This window comes from Phoxinus phoxinus (assembly GCF_949152265.1).
Source record: "Phoxinus phoxinus genome assembly, chromosome: 24".
In the NCBI taxonomy this organism is placed as follows: Eukaryota; Metazoa; Chordata; class Actinopteri; order Cypriniformes; family Leuciscidae; genus Phoxinus; species Phoxinus phoxinus.
The window spans coordinates 26,109,113-26,135,813 of record NC_136899.1 but is presented as its reverse complement, the minus strand read 5'-3'; the positions used below and the strand labels follow the sequence as shown (position 1 = coordinate 26,135,813).

Sequence of the window (26,701 nt, the reverse complement as noted above, 5' to 3'; positions counted from 1 at the left end):
GGGCGCAGTACCACACTTCTCCACTAGTTATTTTCACAATTTTCATACAATTTATGAAGTAGACATCCTATTCAGAAGTAGTGTTGGAAGTTTGTCAGATTTTGAAATGAACTCAACCTCTAAGAAACACAGAAGATCACGTATGTGCATTATATCTCGCTGCCACATCACTAATGCTGAATCTATTAGTGTTTTCTTTATATTTAAAACATTTTCAGACCTTTTTTTCTAAAAGAATTGAACGGATGCTATCTTTTGAACTCTTGGCATGAACACAAACTGAGGTTTCTACCATTCTTTCATGATTTTTCATGTTCATCACTATTTCAAAATAAAGGTCTGAACACGCCTTAGGAGTATGAACATATTCTTGTTGCAAATTGATAAATTACGGCTCCTCTGTAATGTATTTTGAAAATCAGTCACCAAATATGTAAACTAGAGATTGTAAGCTTTCAAATGAGATATTTCTAGGGTTGGGCATCGTTTTGATTTGAACGATTCTGATTCCGATTCCGATTCTTCCTTTCGATTTCGGTTCTTTTCGATTCTCGATTCCGATTCTTTGAGGGGCGGAGTCATTTTATTTTGATCCGAATGTTCCAATACATATAAATAAAATATCTCCAGTTAACTAGCAGAGCATTCATGTCGTTCGTTTGATAAATAAGAGACGATCTAGCACTGAAATGTGCGATCATTGGCGGGGATAGCCTACAGTGTTTTCTCTTCTGGCTCGCGCACACCGCACTGTCTTCACTCGGACGCGCGCTTCAATTCGTTGAGGAGACTCTCTATTCGTTCCGGTCAAATCACAAAATATAATGCACACAAACGTGTCCCTGCTTGATATACAACCACTGATGACGAGCATAATCTGTTTTGATGAGAAAAAAATAACTATACGAGTGCGGTTTAGAACCCAGAACATCTGAGACGCTTGACGAAAGTTCTACCACTGGACCATTAAGGTACACGTTAAATAAGTGCAGCGGATTTATGCATTTATTCATACAATAATTATTGGCACTGACAACATGTATTACATCTCATTAAACGACAACTTAAACCCCATGTACTATTTAAATCGATTGTTGGACTTAATGTTATTGTACATATATGTGATTTAGCATTGTATTACCAACCCCCACCCCACCTGTCCCACCCACTTTTTAAAACAAAGTTACGCCACTGGACACTCCTTGTTAATTTGTACACCATGCAGTTTGTCAAGTGTTGCACTGTGGAGTGCCGACTCAGGCTTTTTTAAAGTGAAATAAAGCCACACTTTTGAGCGCCGCTTACCGTGCTCCAAGGCTGCAACAGAACAAGCGGGCGCGGCAAGCACTTTCGAAAAATCCGGTGGCCACTATGGAAACCAAAACTTGCGCGGAACCGATGATCGGAATCGAATTTTTTCTCTCTAAACGATTCCAATGGCATTGTTATTTTTTAAACGGTTCCAAGTTGGAACCGGTTCTCGATGCCCAACCCTAGATATTTCAAGCCTTTATTTGTTATAATTTTGATGATCAAGACTTAACTCGGATCAGAACCAGTCCTCCTCCGCTGTACTCCGGGAACACCCAGTCGTGTCGGATCAGAACCAGTCGTCCTCCGCTGTACTTCGGGAACACCCAGTCGTGTCGGATCAGAACCAGTCGTCCTCCACTGTACTTCGGGAACACCCAGTCGTGTCGGATCAGAACCAGTCGTCCTCCGCTGTACTTCGGGAACACCCAGTCGTGTCGGATCAGAACCAGTCGTCCTCCGCTGTACTTCGGGAACACCCAGTCGTGTCGGATCAGAACCAGTACTCCTCCGCTGTGCTTCGGGAACACCCAGTCGTGTCGGATCAGAACCAGTCGTCCTCCACTGTACTTCGGGAACACCCAGTCGTGACCGATAAGAACCAGTCGTCCTCCGCTGTACTTCGGGAACACCCAGTCGTGTCGGATCAGAACCAGTCGTCCTCCGCTGTACTTCGGGAACACCCAGTCGTGTCGGATCAGAACCAGTCGTCCTCCACTGTACTTCGGGAACACCCAGTCGTGTCGGATCAGAACCAGTCGTCCTCCGCTGTACTTCGGGAACACCCAGTCGTGTCGGATCAGAACCAGTCGTCCTCCGCTGTACTTCGGGAACACCCAGTCGTGTCGGATCAGAACCAGTACTCCTCCGCTGTGCTTCGGGAACACCCAGTCGTGTCGGATCAGAACCAGTCGTCCTCCACTGTACTTCGGGAACACCCAGTCGTGTCGGATCAGAACCAGTCGTCCTCCGCTGTGCTTCGGGAACAGCCAGTCGTGTCGGATCAGAACCAGTCGTCCTCCACTGTGCTTCGGGAACACCCAGTTGTGTCAGATCAGAACCAGTTGTCCTCCGCTGTGCTTCGGGAACACCCAGTCGTGTCGGATCAGAACCCGTCGTCCTCCGCTGTGCTTCGGGAACACCCAGTCGTGTCGGATCAGAACCCGTCGTCCTCCGCTGTGCTTCAGGAACACCCAGTCGTGTCGGATCAGAACCAGTCGTCCTCCGCTGTACTTCGGGAACACCCAGTCGTGTCGGATCAGAACCAGTCGTCCTCCACTGTGCTTCGGGAACGCCCAGTCGTGTCGGATCAGAACCCGTCGTCCTCCGCTGTGCTTCGGGAACACCCAGTCGTGTCGGATCAGAACCAGTCGTCCTCCGCTGTGCTTCAGGAACACCCAGTCGTGTCGGATCAGAACCAGTCGTCCTCCGCTGTACTTCGGGAACACCCAGTCGTGTCGGATCAGAACCAGTCGTCCTCCACTGTGCTTCGGGAACGCCCAGTCGTGTCGGATCAGAACCAGTCGTCCTCCGCTGTCCTTCGGGAACACCCAGTCGTGTCGGATCAGAACCAGTCGTCCTCCGCTGTGCTTCGGGAACACCCAGTCGTGTCGGATCAGAACCAGTCCTCCACCATCTGCCAAGTGCTTTAGATCAACAAACGTCTGTAAGGAAACCCATTCTGCAGATTCAGCCGGACATATTTGCTGGGAAGAGTTCCATGTAAAATGAGAAGTGTAATTTTTCATGTAACGTGCCAAGTTTCTTAATGACGTGTCACAGGCTCGTTAATGGCAGTGTGCCGTTTACAATTTGCTAGTGTTGAAAAGATGTAATTCTACACCCCTAACTGAAATGCATGCCACTTTTTTAATACAGGAGCTTTGCTTTTCAAAGTTCAAAGATGTTTGATAGTTTCTTCGATCTTCCACGGTTCAGCTTTAGTGTTGAGCTCTGTGAATCCTTGTTATCTTTTAATTACGGCCGTACATGTGCGCGGGATGTGTTTGCGATGACACCACAGTCTCACTGTTGTCTTAAGCAGCATGTCATCAGCTGAGAATCTCTCGCCCTCCTCTCAGAAATCTCCGGGGCTTCTGGGAGCGTTCTGCCGCTTGATTGACGGATCTGTGCTGTGTGATTTATATATTTTTCCCCCCCCAGTCTTTTCTGCTCTCTTTTCTGGAGAACCCCGGCTCTAGCAGCCGAGTGGGATACCATGACATCATTGCCGTGCCATTCATGCAGTATGGGTGTAAAAGCCCAGTGGCAACATCTGCTCCATGGAAACAGTAGCGGCTGCCGGCGATGTCATGTGAAAGCCAAGTTTGTCATTGAAGCCTTTAGAGCTTGAGTGTCAGAAAGAGGCAATGATGATCTGAGAGCCAGTGTCAATTTCCTGTCTCACGAATGTCTATATACCAACTATATTTTGCCAACTTTGACATGAATGATTTGCCAAATTGTGCAGCCTGTGCTAGGGCTGTGACGGTGTGGGATTTTTTTCTTACCGCGGTGAAGAAGCAACAAATCTCGCGGTTTGGCGGTTAACCGACAACCCCCCCCCCACCCCCCCACCCCCCCTAAAAAAAACACACGCAGCCGCATCACACTCTGGAGGCGCGATCAAGAACGCATGTAGCTTGTAAATGCCAATGGAAATTTATAATTATAAAGCAGTATTCTTTATTAACAAATAAACAAATTAACATTTATATTAAATTGTAAATATTAATAATTAACTATTAATTAGGCTAAACATAAACAACCTTTTTTAAAGTGCAAAATGAAAGAGCAATAGTCTGAACAAGTGTTCGGCTGTTGGGCCGCTTAAGGGAATCGTCAAGTCCTGCTGCTTTATTTTTCGGTCTTCAGGTTGTCTGGTTTCAGCGAGGATTTTGGCGAACAGGTGAAATATCTGAGAGAGCGAGACAAAAGGGACTGCAGTATGCATTCGAGGGATATATTCACGACATAATATGCAACCGATTCGAGAATAATTTCATCTAAATTGAAGCTAAAGCCTATATGCTTCGGCCCAGCGCAAGCAGCAGCGCCTCATTCGCCGACCATTCGAATGGGAAACACACAAATTGAGGAACAGCCATGTTCATGCACAGCAGGGTAAGTGAAATGTGAAAATAAATTATAATCTAATAATTATAAATCAAACAACTTATCCATAAATCTAGTGGAATAACACTAACACCGGGAGAGCCGCGATCGGCTTGGGGTAACGCAACCTTAAAGTTACTCAGGGGTAGTAGGCTAGACCGTCGATTAACAAAATGTTTAAATATATTTTAAAGTATGTCAGTGAGCCTCCGTCTTGCCTTTAATCGTCTTATTTTATGTTCAAATATATGCATTATGAACAAAGAACCCTCATTATTTCAAAGCAATATTAGGTTAGTGTTTTTGTTAATCCTGTGGACATTTAGCTGTGAATGGGGCGTCCCACACTGCCTGATCCACGCCGGCATTTCTCCCCGCGGCTTTTAGGGTTCGGGGAAAAAGGGAAAAAATTCCACCCCAACGTCCAAACTTTTAGGATACCGGGTATCAGATTTGCACAATCCATACGCACAACGCTTATTTTTTTATCTCACCTAATTACATTTACTCTTATCTAACTCTTATCCTAAGTTATTTACATTTATCTCACCTAAATGTTTGCTCACTCGTTGATGAAAAATGCCTGGAAATCATAATCCTAAATCAAAACATAACCAGGGATGCACCGATATGAAAATTAGGCTGATCATCGATAATTCTTGATATATGAAGTCAGATATATTGGCCGATAAATCAAAATCCAAAATTGTATATCCCTTTTTGAAGTGATTCCAATCAATATTTCAAACCCTTAATGTTGAGCAGTGTGCATCTGAAGTGTCTCAGCTGAAGGAAATAATCCATTATTTATCGGCTTTAATACATAGGCCAAATTTTCTTATTGGGCCGATAACGACAATATTAAAAGTGAACATATATCGGCCGGTACCGATATGGTGGCCGATATATTGTGCATCCCTAAACATAACAAAAACTCCCATAGTTTACATAGAATCTCATAGAATCGCTGCGAGCGCTTAGCAACAAGGGCGGATTCTGATTGGCTGTCAATGTTTTTATCATTCTGTGTAACGGTGTGCCGTTATCATTATAGTTTATACCTTTATTGTTATAGTTCTCATCCTTGGTGTGAATGGGTCTTTATTCCATGTAATGTTTCATGTTTGTTAAACCACAGCCCAAACTGGGGTAATGGGGTTTGTCAGAACACGTCATCTGTTTGTCTGCAGTACGGCATGGCCGGCACACCAGATCTGCTTTCTGCATAATTACCACTGCTTAACAAAAGCGAGGTGCTGAAAGGGCCTAGTCAGGTCTAAACACACACACACACACACACACGCGCACACAAAAACAACAGCGTAAAGGCTTTCAGATGAGGTAACGCTCTTTCCTAAGACGTTTAGAAAATATCTGTCTCTTCTCCAGGGTCACATGTCAGAGTTCATTATGCCTCCATGTCTCAGACACAGAACAAACAGGCCTCAGCTCTCGGTCCAGGACCCTGTGAACGTGTGTGTGTGTGTGTGTGTGTGTGTGCTGATGGGACTTGTGTGTTGTTTCTGTTCCCTGTCTTTAAGAGCTTTTGCTCCTGTACGAGTGGCTGCTGATGCTAATTACCTGCTCCCCTCTAGATGCCTGTGTCTGTTTAATGCTGCCTTCAGAAAACCAGCACGCCCCCCCGAGTAACACTGGGAAACTGGTGTTTAGCTAAAGTGCACACTTGCTCACTCGGCAGAAAGTAAAGTGCCGCTGCCCTCATATAACACATGCATTAAGGGAAGTGTAGCATGACAGAAAGTACACGGGGGAAAGTTTAAAAGTTTTCCTTTAACGACTGCAGTGTGAAGGCCGAGGCGTCATTAATGGAGATGTCTGCCACAGCACAGTCCATCCCAAACCTACCTTGCCTTTAAAAAAATATCCCTTAAGATGAGATGTGATGTTGGCGATGACTGTGATTTATAGAAATAAAGCAACCAGAAGTCATGCATTTTTAATAAGAGTTGTAACTTGCGTCAGAGACCAATTGAGATGCGACCGATTCAAGAGATCAGCTTTATGGAAATGCAAACACTTCAGAGACTAGGCCTGCACTGTATTAGAAGAAAAAACAGCTGCTAATACCCAATCACAACACACTGCTCCAGTCGACCAATCAGAGCACAGTGTGCTTTTCAGAAGGAGGGGCTTCATAGAGACAGGAAGTAAACCGAGTGTTACTGACAGACTGGGAAGAGAGCTCCGCAACAATGGAGAATATGAGGAGAATAATCAACATTCAAGCAGGAAAACCTGTTCTAGTCGAGCCTGAACACTACAGCAAGAGTTTGTAAAAGGGTCTTAATAGGTCGCCTTTAAATAGTGCAGGAATTTTCATCAGATAACTTGAATAGTTATAATATGATCACTCTTGATTGATTGATTGTTGATTTTGTTGAGGAGTAAATCTGCATAGAAAATAAAAATAATTGAAATAAAAGCTTACATAAAATTACTTTTTTATTTATTCTGAGGAGTGTGAACTACTCTTTTAGTGTTGTTAACTTCACTCTTTACAAGAACTAACTCAGAACTCTTTCGGTAACGCAGAAAGTGAACAAAATAAGGTTCTGTAGAGGAAGTGTTGTGTATTTACTTTCATTCTGGATCGGTGATGTCAGCGTCTAGTAAACAAAAGCTCAGAGACTCGAGAGGATTAAGGTATTTGACTCAGATTGCCCATGTTGTGCTTCTTCCTCTACAGATTATACAAAATATCCAAGTTCAAAGTCATATTACCCTTAAAGTCGCCACTTAATCAAAGTTCACCATTCTTATTTTATTGCAATATTTATTATAAATGATAGCCTATATCTGTTCAGATCATTATTTTAAATTCCTGTTCCTGGTAATCTTGAATCAGAATAAGTTCCTCTTGCAGCTTCTCTTCTCTGATGATGTGGGCGGGGCTATAACCTGTCACTCACATGAGATCAGCCAATAGCAAACCACAACCATCCAATCAGTTCCTCACAGACACAATCAAGCCCCGCCCACATGTGTTCTTGTTCCAGAAGCGTTTCATTCAGATATGCATCACATTCACAATAGAGAAAAAAAGACCAGCGCAACTTCCGTTTAATGCCGACTTCAAATAGCTAGTTATTGGGTCTCTTTCTTTGCTAATGTTAATCTGAAATCTTATGTCCGAAGTGTCTTTGTCTTTTGCCCTCTTAGAACTGGGAAATCTTGTATCTTAAGAAGACTTGAAGTTAGCGTTTTCTTGGTGACTCTGTAAATGCATTGTTGAACTTTTTGTGTATCTTCTGAATTGGGGCTATAGAAAGAGTGACGGCATCTTGTTGAATTGTTTCTCCATAGTCTGTATTCTCTTGCACTATTGCCATCCTTTTACACATTGTCCAAATAGACAATGGGTTTGCTGTAAGAATTTGTATGACTCGATGAAATTGTCCCAATGTGATTTAATGGTAAAATACTGTAATGCTGCGTTCACACCAAACGCGAATAGAGCGTCAAATTCGCGTTTATCGCATCTAGTTTGACGCTTGAACATTTTGAATGCATTTGCGATTGAATCCAAAGCGAAATGGACGCGCGTAAAAAGCAAGCGTTTGAAGCGAAATTGATGCGCGTCTGAGGCGAAATCCGCTTCTTGTGGGGGGGTAAAAACAACAATGCTAGGCGGTGGCCTGTTTGCAAGAAAGGCCGCAAAATTAAAAAATACTATTGTTATTGTGTCACAAATGTAGTTTTAAGAGTTCAGTCGAGAATGTAGTTGTTTAAAGCTCAAATCTGTGGTTTATTTATAAAGATAGCGCCTATTTAAAAAATGTGATCTGACGTTTCGGAGTTGTGAGATCCAGACGATCAGCGGGTGCTCGGCGCTCATGTAACCCGCTGGAGCAGCCTTACCACGGCTTGTCCTCCTGACGTCTGCCACTGGTAAACCAGAAATGTTTAAATTTACAATCTATAGCTTCGGTTCTATTATCACGGCCCCCGTTTATCACATCACTTCACCACGTGACAGCAGCAAGCAGCCTCCTGGTTGGTTAACGCGGCGTGAATTGACGCCAAAGTTAAAATTTTTCAACTCGGGCGTCAGATGCGAATTTGCGTCAAACGCACAAAGCACCACTCACGTGTATCGCGGCAGACGCTCAATTCGCGCGAACTGGACGTGCGAATGAGGCGAATTCTCATCTACCGCGCTAAACGCCTCATTCGCGCCGCAGGACCGCCAGACGCGCGTAAACGCGTCTTTACGTTGACGTAACATTGAAATCACTCGCGCCTGACGCTCTATTCGCGTTTGGTGTGAACGCAGCATAATGCTTGACAACGGGCTCTGTGAATGAGATTGACATCGAGTGCACTCAGAACTGGAATGCGTATTCGGATACAACAACTATAGTCTTTATCTTGAATTCAATGTCTGGTTTATGGTCAAAAGCATGCATTTAAACCCTCTTTTTTTGGACCAAGTATGAGTAATGTTCACAGTTCGTCCTTAACTTTCTATCTTACAAGCTGTCCGACTGCGGCCCATATAAAGCCTATTCTCACACAGACAGACCATCTGCTCTTGATATGGACGCTATTTCACATAAACCGTGACCCTGCCGTCAACCCTCGCCCCGCACACATGAAAGCCACTCGGGCTGTGTGCGAGTCCTCAGACTCGGGAAATGTGCTCATTTTATAAGACACAAGTCTCCAAATCACAGTCTGTCTCTCCAGCATCCTCAGAACTCAAAGCCCCTCAGCTTCGGTCGACCACCGACTTGCACTTTTGTGAACGCCGTACAATAATAGAAGTCATATTTAACACCACATCATGGCGAGAGTGCGACCTCAAAAAATTGCTCACTGGTAAAATTTAATTTGTAAATGATCCGCTCACGTTGTGAACTGTTGTCACGATTAGTTACAGTCGTGCGACATCCGTTGAAGTCTCAGAAGCTGGAGTATTGAAAGCCTGTGGCCTCAAAGCAGCAGCGGGGAGCGATGGACTCTGCAAAGCTGGGAGCGGACGGCCGGAGACCTCTGGGGTGGCAGGTATTATGTGAGGAGCTTAGAGTTTCTTTATCACATTCCCCCGTGGCATTCGTGTTTTTAAGGAGCCGGTCAGATTAGCGCGACACCATGGTAATGGAGGTATGCCAAGCCATGCAGTCAAGGGCAGTAAAAGCCTATTAGGGTTTCAAAGGAGCGGAAGGTGCTTCAGTGTTCCTGAATCGGTCTCAATCACAGTGATCACGACACTGGTGGAGTTTTAATGAATGCTGGATTCTGAGTCTTGTGGATCAATCTTCAACAATGTCTTACTGTCATGTATAGTTGCAGTCTTTGTTTAAAGACCTAAAGTACTCCAGATGCAAGGTCACATTTTTATTTTTATTAGTAGTGGTCATGCATACCATCTAGTTAGGCAAGTGACTTCTAATGTAGGGATGCGTGACATATAGCATTAGTGGTCGACCGATATTGTTTTTTGATGGCCGATGCCGATATCTTCGAGAGCAGGGTGGCCGATATACATTTATATTTAATTTAATCAATATTTAATAAATTAGAAAGCAAATCTTTAAAATAAACATGCTTATCCTTTAGATGGCAACTTCTTGAATCTGCAGTCCTATTACACAAATAAAGTAATTGTTTAAAAACATGAATATGTGAATAAAAAAGGAAGTAAACACTGAACTCAGTAATCTGGTGATTTCGTGCGCACTGGTAATCATATTTTTTCAAATAAAGACATGGTAACGCTAATTTTACATACAGCACACAGTGAAACCGATATGGATATGACACAGTGGGCAACTGGATATCAGAATATTTTAAAATAAAGGATTTAAAGTTTTTCTATGGCGTCTCCTGTGAAGCTGATCTTCTGTTCGCGTTCACTCACTTCGCAGTAACACGCTTATGCAGGCTACAAATGCCACTTCACAAGATATCACTGCTGGATTCCATTTAAATCTGCAAGGTTTGTGAAATTAAATGTTTATTAGATATTCAGAGATTTGTTTAACCCCTTAAGCAGCACCCCCCCCCCCCCTTTTTTTTTTTTTTAAATAGACATGAAAATGCACATTCCGAACTTAGAACTTGTAGAAAAGAAAAAAATAATTAAGAAAGTTAAACAGAAAAAAAGTTATAGAAGTTTGAGTTTATGAAAATGTACAATGTTAAAATTTTAATTATTCATATTTTATATAAAATATATATTTTCAAAACCTGGTGGACTCTAAAAATGCAAAAAATTAAAGCTAAAAATCTGAACAAGTTGTGTTTCAAATGTTAGGTTGATATCTCAGAAAATAAGCTTTCAGTGAGATTTAGTTTGTGCGCAGTACCACACTTCTCCACTAGTGGACATCACTGCCCATATAAGGGCGCCTCCATTTCCATATGTGGTTTGAGTCTGAACCATCATTTTTACAATTTTCATACAATTTATGAAGTAGACATCCTCTTCAGAAGTAGTGTTGGAAGTTTGGCAGATTTTGAAATGAATTCAACCTCTAAGAAACACAAAAGATCATTCGACTGTGTAGAAAGAACCTTTTTATTTTCTAAATAAAAAGTTCCAAAATGTACACAACTTAAAAAAACAACAGCACATAAATGTAAAGAAGTGGTCACAGAATAAGAATATGTGAATAACTAAATTTTTACAAAAATGTCAGATAGAACCTTATAATTCCAAGTGGACGACATCACTAATGCTGAATCTATTATTATTCTCTTTATATTTAAAAATTTTCAGACCTTTTTTTCTAAAAGAATTGAATGGATGCTATCTTTTGAACTCTTGGCATGAAAACAAACTGAGGTTTCTACCATTCTTTCATGATTTTTCATGTTCATCACTATTTCATAATAAAGGTCTGAACACGCCTCAGGAGGATGAACATATTCTTGTTGCAAATTGATAAATTACGGCTCCTCTGTAATTTATTTTGAAAATCATTCACCAAATATGTAAACTAGAGATTGTAAGCTTTTAAATGATATATAGTTTGTCAAGATTAGTTTAGGTTTAGTATAGGATATTACGGTTTTAAATATGTAATGCCTGTGGCTATAGCGGGCCGATGCCAATATAAGGGGTTAAATGATGTAGATGCGCGTTTATTTTTATTTTTTTCGCTTACCATTTACTTTTTGTTTACCAGTTCTGTCTAACAAAGTATTAGATCTGACTGACAGATTGTTAATACTGAAGGAGAATGTGTGTGATCAGGCGCTGCGTTCTCTTCTCAGCGCCGCACGTCAAAATAAAAGTTTCACTTCCAACACATCGGCCAATGCCGATAGTTTTAAAATGCCAATATATCGGCATTGGCTATATATCGGTCGACCACTATATTGCATCGGATCATATTTCTCAGAGGACCGTGTTGAGTTTGCTGAAAAACTGTTGGTAATTTGCACTGGAATTTTTACTGAGGTGGTGTGAGAATAACATGCATATTAGTAACACAGTAGGAATAAAAAGTAGCATGATGTAATCCCATCAATCGGAATGATTTCATTAATTTTAGATGTTTTTGGTGGCATATCATGTGACCCAAATGCCATTCAGTTCTGAGGCAAAGAAGTGGTCTTGAAGAAACCCATCACAGCGATGCTTAACTTCACACCAGATCTTATTGGGACAGCCCAGAACAAGGACATTTTTCTTCTACTTACCCCATTAATCACCACATTTTTTGAAGAAAGGAGGAAGGCAATCCCAGCTGTGTGTTGTAAATCTCAGGAGTTCTGGACAGAATGGGGATGGAAAATAAAGGAAAACTTCCTTTGATGGCTGAAGCCCTTTCTGAACCTGTGACTCTCACATGAGCCTGCTCACTCAAGCCATCTTGGTTCAGCAACCCAATTAAAACACAAGAACAATACGTTTGCTTGTGTAGTTTTTTTTCATCTGTCCATTGAGGTTTTTTCATGAGTTGCTTTGTTTCAGACAGTTGAATGTGACTGAATGTTGCACATGTTTTCACAAAGAATGCATGAAGTCGTCTTCTGTCCATTTCCACATTCCTGCATGGATTCATGTTTGCTCAGATCATGCGTCCGCGATGCCTTTAGCAGATGGCAGGTGAGCGGGTTCCCCCTGATTTCACTTTGAGCAGATGTTCTGCTGATCTTGCATTTCTCCAGTGTCGGTCACCGTGAAGAGCGTGCAGGAATGCATGAGGAATATCTGTCCTTGGCAAACATCACGGGCCCTATCACACACCCGGTGCAATGCAGCGCCAGGCGCGACGCCAGTGTGCTCTGCTAGTTTCAGCCTTACGCAGTTATCATTTTTATATTCTGCACCATGTTGTCGAATGAGCAAATGCATGTGCGCCCATGGGCGGCTGGTCTGAGACCGATGTGTGTTCATGGTTAGAGCGTTGCTATTCTGAGGAACAGAAATAGACTGAGGCTGAAACCGCTCCCTATCCACTAGTGCACTATATAGGGTATCGGCCATTTTGTAGTGGTGTCCGAATTCTGAGTGAACGACATCATTTTTCGCCGACCTTTTTTTTTTTTTTTTCGTCGTTAAAAACTAGCAAAGGTAGCTTCGGACACGCCATAAGTGACCCTGCTTTAGACCATGTGCTTCGATCCTTAAAATAGGCCCCCATATTTTTAACCTCAAGAGACTTGAAAACAAGCCATTTCCACAAACGCCCACATGCGTCTCACGAGGACATCAGTGGTTCCCTGAGAAACGGTCGATCAGGAACAGCCCTGTAGATCGCTGGATCATCCGCGTGGGTGTGCGTGGCCCGGGAGCAGATGGACCGAGGAGGCCAGTTCAGGACATCACGGGACGTTTAACATGCATTTCCTCCACAGTTCAGCCGTGCTTCTCTTCGCTGTGTTTCTAAACGAAGCGCCGAGCCTCGTGTCTGAGCGGCGCTTCACAGCATTAACTACGCTTCTGAGACTCGCTGCGTTTTAAACCAATCTTGAATCTGTTTTAAGGATTTGTCTAGTGGCTGTTTTTCATCAGTCACCTTCCTATGGTGGAGCGTTTTTAAGATTTCCACTCTGGAGGGTGGTATCACTTTTTTGCGTTTTTAAGCCCCAAAAACGCCGTCGCCGTGTAAACGAAAGGCACATCCGATAAAATATGTTTACGTTTTCAACCGCGAGGGTTCTCGTGTAAACAGGGCCTAAACCCTTGTTGAAGAAAATCAAACTCTTATTATCTGCCATTTCTCTGGCAGTGAGATTCTCCCTTCTCCTGTCACGGCTGACTCTCCTAGAGGTCGACACACTGGAAACGACCCAGGAACAAACAGAACAAGGCAAACATTGGAAGTACAACACAGGAACAATGGGAACCGAAAACACATTTCAATCCTAAAAAAAGACAAACATTTATTATTATTGTTATTAACTATATTTGTCAAATTATATTTGCTATTATTGTAGTAGTAGTAGTTATAATATCAATGGCCACATTATTATCATAATCATTATTATAAGTAGGTTTAAATTCGACATTATGGTCTCACTGCACAATGCTGGATTGTTCAAAAAATTAAAATTTTGGAATTGAGTGCAAATTATCACTCATGTATTCCTCTGACTAATTGAATTACACCAAACATCAATTAAATCACTTTTTCGTCTGGCTTTTGACTGTTATATTTGGATTGTTTGTCATGTCAACTTCTGACTGGACCGTGAACGTGGGTTTTAGTGCCGTTTGTCCACATAATGAGGGATGGGTGTTGGGCTGTAAGGGCCGGAATGAATATTTTTGGAAACCTGTACAGAACTAACACATCTCCATCCCGAGCTGTAGGGAACATGGTGGTTAGCTCAGCAGGAGGCTGTCGTCTCAAACTCTCAATACAACACTTTTCTCAAGGATCCTCTCGGGCGACATGTCCCCTTGTCTTGTGTTATTCTCCTTCTCTTCCTCGTCGGCTGCCTCTGCTTCTTCAAGTTCAGGGCTGAAAGTGGGACACAGAGGGACAGTTCGGGCTTCGGGATGATTTCATCCCGCAAATATGCCGGGGGACAAAGGCACGTTGAACCGCGGTGATAACAAGTGTGCCATCTTTAGCTATACGACCCCCTCCCCTGCTGAACCCTTTCACCGCCGCAAGCCCTCCAGCGCCGGCCTTTCACCGCACCAGATGAAGAGGCCCTGAACAAAGTTGTTTTGTGTGTGTGTGTGTGTGTGACCGTTTAATGGGATGCATGGAAATGTGATCTGTACTAGTATGTCAGATTGGTGGTGTACAAGCATCTTGCGTTCAGCTTCTTGTTTTTTTTAGAAATAGCAAATTGGCAAAAAATCAGATTCACAGCGAATCGCCACAATATTCCTCATTATAATAATTAATGCGCAGAATAAAGGGGCGGGGCCTGGTTGAGTGAGTTAGTAGTGTGTTAAACTGGTGGTTATGATAAGGGGCGGGACATTTCCCAAACACACTCGAATCGCTCGACCAATCACAACACACTGCTCCAGCCGACCAATCAGAGCACAGTGTGCTTTTCAGGAGGAGGGGCTTCATAGAGCCGGATCTAAACTGGTGTGTTTCCCGTACAGCGTCACTCGCTGCTTAACTAATATAGTACGATGCATCATTAAAGAAATCAACTGTCTAGTCACGACTGTTTCCCGAAACCATAGTCGCATATTGGTCGTTCAACCACGTTGGTTTATTACGTCGTGCAGGTGGTGGAGTAATAACTACCGTTAATGAATCCGTTTGAGATCGAATTAATGCTAGATGTTTTGCTATAAATTACGGACGTGACATCTGAGGAATATTTCTATTTTTTTCTCAGTTATTTTGCTTTATTTCCAGATTCACTCATAGACTCGTTCACACATGCGCACTCTTCAGAAACTACGCTTTAAATCTCTTGACAAACTGAAAGACGTAAATGACATTTGTATGTATTCTAAATAAAAGACACAGGTTGCACTGAACGTCGGCTTGCTTATTTAGCTCAAGATCAGGATTTATTGAGTCCACATGTCATGAACACTAGAAACTGCTTCTAGCCACAGGCGAGATCTGTCGCTCACACACACAACTCTGCGATGCTGATTGCGAATGTTCGTGGGAACGATGGTTTCGGGAAACACACACTCGCTGAACTGCTGATAACGACAGAACTTGTGAATATAGTTGGCTAAGGCTGCTCTCGGGAAAAGCGATACTATCAAACTGGGAAGAGAGGAGCTGCAACAATGACAAATATGTGTATATTTGAAAAAAATAATGTGTTTTTTGAACATTTCAAGCATTAAAACCTGTTCTTGTGGAGACTTTGAAAACTTGACTTTAGTCCCCTTTAATAGTTTTAGTACCGATAATAACCCTGGTCCAAAGTCTGGCTACATCATGAGATGTTCTAACTGCTAACAAACATTCTTCCCCTTGTGTTCTCTCCCTCTCAGAGGCAAGTTTGCTGTGGTGAGGAAATGTGTGGAGAAAAGCACCGGTAAAGAGTTTGCAGCGAAGTACATGAGGAAGAGGAGGAAGGGCCAAGACTGCAGAACCGAGATCATTCACGAGATCGCCGTCCTGGAACTGGCGGGCGCCTGTCCTCGCGTCGTCAATCTGCATGAAGTCTACGAGATGGCCAGCGAGATGGTGCTCGTTCTGGAGTAGTGAGTGTCACGCATTCAGTCTTTCACCGTGTCCTAACTACACGCGACGCACGATAAAAGACTTTTTTCCATGTTAATCAGAGTTGTTGTGCTAACCTATTTTAGAAACATTATTTTCTGTGACGTCGCGCTGGAACAACAAACACAAACAGTGCCTGAGATTATCATCGCCACACTTTATGTGCTTTATTTAATGTTAAAAGCGTGTCATGTGACTGAATATCATTTAGTGCTCCAGCTTTGAGCTGTAAAAGCAACAATGGAGAATTCTCCTCAGATCTTGAAATTAAACAAATGGAAACAAGAACGTTCAAACTGTGAACAAACAAGTGTATTCTTTGACGAAGATTTTTTTAGTAACTCAGTAGCCTATGTATTTGAATAATGTTTAAATGGTTTAATATTTGTGAATTTGATTATGTACTTATATCCATTTTCTTGCGAGTGCCATCAGGATTACTCTCTGGTGCCGTGCACTCGCCGCGAGACTCCGCCCACACGCTGTTCTGATTGGCTGTGCACTCGCCGCGAGCCTCCGCCCACACGCTGTTCTGATCACTCGCCGTGAGACTCCACCCACACGCTGTTCTGATCACTCGCCGCGAGACTCCGCCCAGACGCTGTTCTGATCACTCGACGTGAGACTCTGCCCACACGCTGTTCTGATTGGCTGTGCACTCGCCGCGAAACTCCGCCCACACGCTGTTCTGATCACTCGCCGCGAGACTCCGCCCACACAGTGTTCTGATCACTCGCCGTGAGACTCCGCACACACACTGTTCTGATCACTCGCCGCGAGACTCCGCCCACACGCTGTTCTGATCACTCGCCGCGAGACTCCGCCCACACGCTGTTCTGATCACTCGCCGCGAGACTCCGCCCACACACTGTTCTGATCACTCGCCGCGAGACTCCGCACACACGCTGTTCTGATCACTCGCCGCGAGACTCCGCCCACACTCTGTTCTGATCACTCGCCGTGAGACTCCGCACACACTCTGTTCTGATCACTCGCCGCGAGACTCCGCCCACACGCTGTTCTGATTGGCTGTGCACTCGCCGCGAGCCTCCGCCCACACGCTGTTCTGATCACTCGCCGTGAGACTCCACCCACACGCTGTTCTGATCACTCGCCGCGAGACTCCGCCCAGACGCTGTTCTGATCACTCGACGTGAGACTCTGCCCACACGCTGTTCTGATTGGCTGTGCACTCGCCGCAAAACTCCGCCCACACGCTGTTCTGATCACTCGCCGCGAGACTCCGCCCACACACTGTTCTGATCCCTCGCCGTGAGACTCCGCGCACACACACTGTTCTGATCACTCGCCGCGAGACTCCGCCCACACGCTGTTCTGATCACTCGCCGCGAGACTCCGCCCACACGCTGTTCTGATCACTCGCCGCGAGACTCCGCCCACACACTGTTCTGATCACTCGCCGCGAGACTCCGCCCACACGCTGTTCTGATCACTCGCCGCGAGACTCCGCCCACACACTGTTCTGATCACTCGCCGCGAGACTCCGCCCACACGCTGTTCTGATCACTCGCCGCGAGACTCCGCCCACACACTGTTCTGATCACTCGCCGCGAGACTCCGCACACACGCTGTTCTGATCACTCGCCGCGAGACTCCGCCCACACACTGTTCTGATCACTCGCCGCGAGACTCCGCCCACACTCTGTTCTGATCACTCGCCGCGAGACTCCGCCCACACTCTGTTCTGATCACTCGCCGTGAGACTCCGCCCACACGCTGTTCTGATCACTCGCCGCGAGACTCCGCCCACACGCTGTTCTGATCACTCGCCGCGAAACTCCGCCCACACGCTGTTCTGATCACTCGCCGCGAGACTCCGCCCACACGCTGTTCTGATCACTCGCCGCGAGACTCCGCCCACACTCTGTTCTGATCACTCGCCGCGAAACTCCGCCCACACGCTGTTCTGATCACTCGCCGCGAGACTCCGCCCACACGCTGTTCTGATCACTCGCCGCGAGACTCCGCCCACACGCTGTGAGACTCCGCCCACACGCCGCGAGACTCCGCCCACACGCTGTTCTGATCACTCGCCGCGAGACTCCGCCCACACACTGTTCTGATCACTCGCCGCGAGACTCCGCACACACGCTGTTCTGATCACTCGCCGCGAGACTCCGCCCACACTCTGTTCTGATCACTCGCCGTGAGACTCCGCACACACTCTGTTCTGATCACTCGCCGCGAGACTCCGCCCACACGCTGTTCTGATTGGCTGTGCACTCGCCGCGAGCCTCCGCCCACACGCTGTTCTGATCACTCGCCGTGAGACTCCACCCACACGCTGTTCTGATCACTCGCCGCGAGACTCCGCCCAGACGCTGTTCTGATCACTCGACGTGAGACTCTGCCCACACGCTGTTCTGATTGGCTGTGCACTCGCCGCAAAACTCCGCCCACACGCTGTTCTGATCACTCGCCGCGAGACTCCGCCCACACACTGTTCTGATCCCTCGCCGTGAGACTCCGCGCACACACTGTTCTGATCACTCGCCGCGAGACTCCGCCCACACGCTGTTCTGATCACTCGCCGCGAGACTCCGCCCACACGCTGTTCTGATCACTCGCCGCGAGACTCCGCCCACACACTGTTCTGATCACTCGCCGCGAGACTCCGCCCACACGCTGTTCTGATCACTCGCCGCGAGACTCCGCCCACACACTGTTCTGATCACTCGCCGCGAGACTCCGCCCACACGCTGTTCTGATCACTCGCCGCGAGACTCCGCCCACACACTGTTCTGATCACTCGCCGCGAGACTCCGCACACACGCTGTTCTGATCACTCGCCGCGAGACTCCGCCCACACACTGTTCTGATCACTCGCCGCGAGACTCCGCCCACACTCTGTTCTGATCACTCGCCGCGAGACTCCGCCCACACTCTGTTCTGATCACTCGCCGTGAGACTCCGCCCACACGCTGTTCTGATCACTCGCCGCGAGACTCCGCCCACACGCTGTTCTGATCACTCGCCGCGAAACTCCGCCCACACGCTGTTCTGATCACTCGCCGCGAGACTCCGCCCACACGCTGTTCTGATCACTCGCCGCGAGACTCCGCCCACACTCTGTTCTGATCACTCGCCGCGAAACTCCGCCCACACGCTGTTCTGATCACTCGCCGCGAGACTCCGCCCACACGCTGTTCTGATCACTCGCCGCGAGACTCCGCCCACACGCTGTGAGACTCCGCCCACACGCTGTTCTGATCACTCGCCGCGAGACTCCGCCCACACGCTGTTCTGATCACTCGCCGCGAGACTCCGCACACACTCTGTTCTGATCACTCGCCGCGAGACTCCGCCCACACGCTGTTCTGATCACTCGCCGTGAGACTCCGCACACACTCTGTTCTGATCACTCGCCGCGAAACTCCGCCCACACGCTGTTCTGATCACTCGCCGCGAGACTCCGCCCACACGCTGTTCTGATCACTCGCCGCGAGACTCCGCCCACACGCTGTTCTGATCACTCGCCGCGAGACTCCGCCCACACGCTGTTCTGATCACTCGCCGCGAGACTCCGCCCACACGCTGTTCTGATCACTCGCCGCGAGACTCCGCCCACACGCTGTTCTGATCACTCGCCGCGAGACTCCGCCCACACTCTGTTCTGATCACTCGCCGTGAGACTCCGCCCACACTCTGTTCTGATCACTCGCCGCGAAACTCCGCCCACACGCTGTTCTGATCACTCGCCGCGAGACTCCGCCCACACGCTGTTCTGATCACTCGCCGCGAGACTCCGCCCACACGCTGTTCTGATCACTCGGCGCGAGACTCCGCCCACACGCTGTTCTGATCACTCGCCGCGAGACTCCGCCCACACGCTGTTCTGATCACTCGCCGCGAGACTCCGCCCACACGCTGTTCTGATCACTCGCCGCGAGACTCCGCCCACACACTGTTCTGATCACTCGCCGTGAGACTCCGCACACACTCTGTTCTGATCACTCGCCGCGAGACTCCGCCCACACGCTGTTCTGATCACTCGCCGCGAGACTCCGCACACACTCTGTTCTGATCACTCGCCGCGAGACTCCGCCCACACACTGTTCTGATCACTCGCCGCGAGACTCCGCACACACTCTGTTCTGATCACTCGCCGCGAGACTCCGCCCACACGCTGTTCTGATCACTCGCCGCGAGACTCCGCCCACACACTGTTCTGATCACTCGCCGCGAGACTCCGCACACACTCTGTTCTGATCACTCGCCGCGAGACTCCGCCCACACGCTGTTCTGATCACTCGCCGCGAGACTCCGCCCACACACTGTTCTGATCACTCGCCGCGAGACTCCGCCCACACTCTGATTGGCTGTGGGTTTTGATTGTTTTTTTCTTGCAGTCGCGTCTAGTGTGGACAGACAAATTATTTGTCGCTGGAATCTTATCGCATCGCATCTGGTAAGGACACGGTGTTAAGGTGTTAAGGTCCTCTCACACTGAGTCCGAAACTTTCGTATTCGTTTTTTCGCATTCGTCATTCGGTGGTTGTGAATGGTCTAAACACCTCTCAAAATACTTGCTACGGATGCAGAAAATCAACCCCGATCCCAAAAAAATTTAGGCAGTGTGTAAACGTGATTGACAGCGTGAGGTCGTATTTATTTTTTATTGTGCGAAAATTTCGGACGAGTATTTCAGACTCGGTGTGCAAGGACCTTTAGTTTGAAACATCACATTTATTAATTTTCCTGCCTATCACTAAAGGCTGGGTTGAAAATATAGAGGAGACACTTTTAATCAATCTTCATTTTAACAAACCAATATTGATTCTTAAATCACAAGATTGATATTTTAGTGGATGCGGTTTTCATTTGATGCATGAATAAAATTCCCAAACATTAGTTTTAGAGCATCTCTTATCCAATACTAGTTTTTTTTATTACTTCTGATAAAAAGTCTCAGCAATTGTGCAATTTAAAAGTTTGTTTACAACTCGTTTTTATTAGTGTTTATTATTGTATCTAAAACATAAATAGCAATTGTATTTAATTGTTTAACTCTGTTCTTAATTTCACCCTTTAATATTATAGTAATGTACCAAGTGAGAGGGTTTCCTGTAGTTTACATAATTTAGTGATTTTTTTTTAATGCAGAATCTCTTGTACATACAACAGACTTGCAGCTCTCAAATATCCCGTGCACTTGTATATTCAAACATGGGATGCATGTTTAAAACATAAGAATCTGTCATTTAGTCACTGCATTATAGTGATTTTGCAGGCTTGTGCTGTAACTTAATCAGTAACACAGCCAGCATCACGACAGGCTGTTAAATATTGAGGTGAAATCCCATCCTATCCAATTAAGGAAGTGCAGAGCGACTGCGGATCAGTGCTGGTGAAGGAGCAGTAGATTGAAATAAGAGATGGACCGTGGAGAGAAAACAGAGCGAGTGAAAAGCAAAGAGCACTAATCCACCTATAAACCTCCAAAGCGTTACTGAGCATGCCTCAGTGAGCAGTCGCTATTCCAGCAACGTTCAGCATCCTCACACACACACATACACACACACACTGGTAATGTATGCATGTGCACTGGCATATTGGGTTTCCCTTGAAGCCAAATGCTGACATTGAACTTTGTTCTACGGGACAAAGCATGTCCGGGCCCTGCTGGTGCTCATCATCTCTACTGTACAGCTGCTGTCGTCCCTCACCCACTGTACTGTACTCTCGGGGGACATCACTCAGTGTGTGTGTGTGTGTGTGTGTGTGTGTGTGTGTGTGTGTGTGTGTGTGTGTGTGTGTGTGTGTGTGTGTGTGTGTGTGTGTGTGTGTGTGTGTGTGTGTGTGTGTGTGTGTGTGTGTGTGTGTGTGTGTGTGTGTGTGTGTGTGTGTGTGTGTGTGTGTGTGTGTGTGTGTGTGTGTGTGTGTGTGTGTGTGTGTGTGTGTGTGCTCCAATTCAGCCCATATTGTCATCCGGTTGGTGGTCATATGAAGCACATTTGATCTATGAAGGTCACGTTGATGTTTTTTTTCATTTGTCATGAAGTGGGTCACACATTTCTGGCTTCCACTCAACCATATCCTCTCTTCAGACCCAGACAATGAGCACAGATGGGGTTTAACTTGGTGTCTGTGGACATTTTGATCTGGAGTTTGATGGATTCATTGATTAATACAATTGGGGGACTTTTTTTTTATGGCTCTGCACTCGTATCTCTCTAAAGCCGGAGCACACTGTGCGATTTTGGCCACGATTTTGGCCGTCTGAGACATTTAGCAAATCCTAAAAGATTCCTCTGATCATTGGCTATAGTCTGAAGTCTTTGATCGTTAGTTTGGCGTGTTCACCGACAGCCGGTTAATGAGCGCTTTACCTCAGACGGGGTTCTGGCGGTGTGTGAAGATTCGACTCTCAGTCCTGCAGAGATTCTCCTGACATTAATGACAACTGAGATCTTACAGCGATGATCATGTTTGTACAGTCTGACAAGCAACAATCGTAAAGGACTATTATAAAGCGGCGTAAACATCAAGCAGCGACTCATGCCAGGGGTTTATTGTGATTGTGAATGTGAGTTGACTCCCGACAGTATGTAAGCATTTGCACTTTGGCATGGGAATATAATGCTAATCCTCGGACGAGGAGTGCGTGGCTGATCGGCAGCGAGCGTGTCGGTGTGTTGCTGTGCATCTGCTCCTGTCCTGGTTGACCCGGTTCCCAGTGTCCGGTGAATGGACTGACCCTTGCAGTGGGGAGAGGGGTCAGCGCAGGAATTTTAATCTGCCCCTCCAAACACACAGAGCCCATAGAGTCTCCCAAACACTCCTTCGCTTAGGAAGAAGCGTGTTCGGGCCGCACGATAATAGTCAAACTGATAATCACGATTTGTTTGCTCAAATTATAATCATGATTATTGTCATATTAGAAATTTCTCTTCACACTTGATCAGAATTATTGCACAAATCAAGAGAACATCACTTGCATGGTTTATTTGGCCTCATCTAGACTATATAAATGAACACATTTTACATGCTTTACAAGCTTCTCCTAAAAGCTAAACCAGTGAAATTCCTACTATTAATATTGAGTGAGTGAATAGAGGCTGGTTCATTTGCATATTCATAGAACCGCGCATACTAAATGAGGCAAAGGTGTCGAGTTACATTCAAGATATTTTAAGGCATGAAGACATTTTTTTTCCAAGGAAAAAACTTTTTAAATGTGTAATTTTGGTGATCAAAGATGAGTTTTAAGGGATAACATGATTGACCACAGGGGGACTTTAAGATAAAGGCTCTGATTTGGGAGTTTAAACATGAAAGTTTGGTAGCAATGCAAGGTAGTGGAATTATCGAATGAAAATTAAACATTTTATCACAAACGATTATCCTTAATTAATCAAGAGAAGCAGAAATCCTGTGATGAGGAAGAGTTGATGATTTGCAGCACGCCTGAACATGTTGACGTGTTCGTTGGTAAACAGCGATGCCACTTTCTCCCATGATTCCCTGCAGAGCAATATCCCAGATCTCGCTCGACAGTGAATGGCATGTGCTCCGCTGGACTGACTCCGGTCTCTCCTCGCCGGCCCACACGGCCCTCCTCCACGAGCAGCTGGATCCCAGCATGGGGGATTTCCACATGCATTTGACAAAAAGCATTGTTAAAAATACCACTTTTGCCAACATTGTTCAGAATTCATTGCATGCATGACTACTTTTTGCAGTTTGTTCATGCATTTAGAAAGCAAGACTGGTGTTATTAGTCAGCTTGCCATTGCACACATTTCCAAAATCCAAAGCCTAAAGTACACTTCAGTTTTCATGCAAACACTTATGCTTAACACTTAGTCTATCAAAACATACTCAATTTGACCGTTTCGTCAACACATGCAATTGAATTTTCATCCTTGTCCAGTATCTGCTATTTCTCTCTTCAAAAGTTATGACCGATAATATGTTTTGGTACTTGTTTAAACTAGAGTTGCGTGTACAGTATCAGTTGAGTTGGTACACCTCACACAAGCCATCGTCTATTGTTGCCGTCTCCAGTATGCTGTGATCTCATCCATTTCTTTTCTTTTTTTGAAAAAGGGTCAGTCAGTGTTGCCACCTTGCAGACAAACTAATCAGTGCAAAAAAATGTAAGGCACAAACGTGACCCTGGATCACAAACCCAGTCTGGAGCCGCACGGGTATATCTGTGGCAATACCCAACTATACACTTTATTGGTCAAAATTATAGATTTTTCTTTTATGCCAAAAATCATGAGGATATTAAGATCATGTTCCATGAAGATATTCAGTAAATATCCTACCGTAAATATATAAAACATGTATTTTTGTGAGTGAGTGCAGCACAATCGTGAACATAAATGCACAACTTTAAAGGAGATTTTCTCAATGTTTAGATTTTTTTGCTCCTCAGATTCCAGATTTTCAATAGTTGTGTCTCGACCAAATATTGTCCTATCCTAACAAACCACACATCAATGGAGAGATTATTTATTCCGCTTTTATATGATGTATACATCTCAATTAAGAAAAATTGACCCTTGTGACTGGTTTTGTGGTCCAGGGTCACACACATATAACCTTGCTACACGTGCACCGTATGCTGATGATGAAACTTGTGTTCATGGTGTCACATGACCTTTTTTTTTGTATTGTTACAACCCTAGCAAATTTCAGCAGTCGATACAAACCCATCCTATTAACAGCCAGGCTCAATACAGTTTGTGATTCACGCTGGGTCACACACACTGCAAAGCCTAGATTAGTCAAATTGCTTTCAAATAGATGTAAGTAACTGGAGCAGTCGGTGCATGTGGAGCGAACATAACTGTGGACTGGGCCAGTCGACTCCAACCGCACACGTGTCTGCCTCTGATTGGTTGTACAGAGAAGCAACCCGAGTGTCCAGCCATTGCAAATTACAAGGTAGGGTTGCCAGAATGCGAGATCGTAATGAGTTTTAATCAAGCATTGATGAACTATAATAACCACGGCCTGTTTTAGACGACAGTTGTCATCCTGATTGCCTTCATATGCTGCAGTAAATCTGCTTTGACCACATCTTGCCAAGACCCCGGGGGGTCGGGGGGACCATTAGGCAGATAATAGATTACAACGGCAGATTAGCATCCTAAGACAAGCTGCTGGTCAAGCAAATGCTCAACTTTGACCCCAATAAGCATTTTTTCCAGATGAATTCACTGGTCTATAAACCTGTCCGAAGAGGCCGTGTTAGGTCATCTCGAGTGAGACCAAATGGATGCAGACTTTTAGTAAACAGTGAAAACGAATTAGTCAGACTCGGTCTACAAAACTGTTTGCATTAACAAGCCAGTAACCCTGCATTGTAGAGATAGTTGTGTTGCCTTGGGAGGATTATATTCGTTTTGGTGCCGGGCCGGCATTAGTATTTAATCTCTAAAATTGTTCCCTAATTGCTACCACACGTCCCTCGTCCTAAACCTCCAATCTCATTGCCCGTATTAGAGATAAAGACCCTGAGATACTCCAGGCCAAGCTCTTCGTTCTTCACTTAGGGGCAGAAAGAAGTTTGAAATGCTTGATCATAGTAATGGGCGATATAAACGATATGCGATATAACGATACAAAATTGAAGATTGACACGTCAAAGCATCATCAACAAGGACCAATTATAGTCCAAAGGTGTTTACCAGCCGGGGCGAAGTTCGCTTTAAAACTTGATTTTGTTCGTCACACCAGTCCATTCTTCAATTTCGCTGGAAGTATATCAGAGCCTTAAAGGATTAGTTCACTTTTAAAAAAAACTTTTGCTGATAATTTACTCACCCCGATGTCATCCAAGATGTCCATGTCTTTCTTTCTTCAGTGGAAAAGAAATGAAGGTTTTTGATGAACACATTTCTCCATATAATGGACGTCAAAGGGGACCAAATGGTTCAAGGTCCAGATGACAGTGTCAGCGCCGCTTCAACGGGCTTTAAACGACACCAGACGATGAATAAGGGTCTGATCTAGCGAAACGATCACTCATTTCAAAAATATATAAAAAAGTTTAAGTTTTATAAGCACAAACGCTCGCCTTGCTCTGTTCTGTGATGCGCGTTCGTGACGTCACGTAATACGCAGTTACATTGTAAAGGTCACGCTTCTGTGAAAAGTAAAACATTTCTGTCCTGACGAAAATGTTCTTTTAGGCTTTTTAATATTCCAACACCAGGATACGCACACGAGATGGGCATTTTAAAAGATAAACTGACACAAAGACATTTGAATATGTGTGTATGGTCCTCCTTCCGCACATCTGTAAACACCGACTCGTCAAGCGCGACCTTTTCAACGTAAGGGTTCAACGTTGTATTACGTGACGTCACGAACGCGCATCACAGAACAGAGCAAGATGAGCGTTTGTGCTTATAAAACTTAAACTTTTTTATTTATTTGTGAAATGACGATGGTTTCGCTAGATAAGACCCGTAATCATCGTCTGGTGTCGTTTAAAGCCCGTTGAAGCGGCGCTGACACTGTCATCTGGACCTTGAGCCGTTTGGGGCCCATTGACGTCCATTATATGGAGAAATGTTTTCATCAAAAACCTTAATTTCTTTTCGACTGAAGAAAGAAAGACATGGACATCTTGGATGACATCGGGGTGAGTAAATTATCAGCAA

The 26,701-nt window shown here is 45.2% G+C and overlaps 1 protein-coding gene across 1 annotated transcript in view; it reads left to right on the top strand.

The window, feature by feature from the left end:
- Positions 1 to 26,701, top strand: part of stk17a (serine/threonine kinase 17a) — a 45,727-nt gene that overhangs the window by 2,780 nt on the left and 16,246 nt on the right. Inside the window, exon 2 of the mRNA XM_079601342.1 lies at positions 15,830 to 16,042. Coding sequence (XP_079457468.1) covers positions 15,830 to 16,042 — 213 coding nt within the window. The remainder of the gene's footprint in view (positions 1 to 15,829; positions 16,043 to 26,701) is intronic.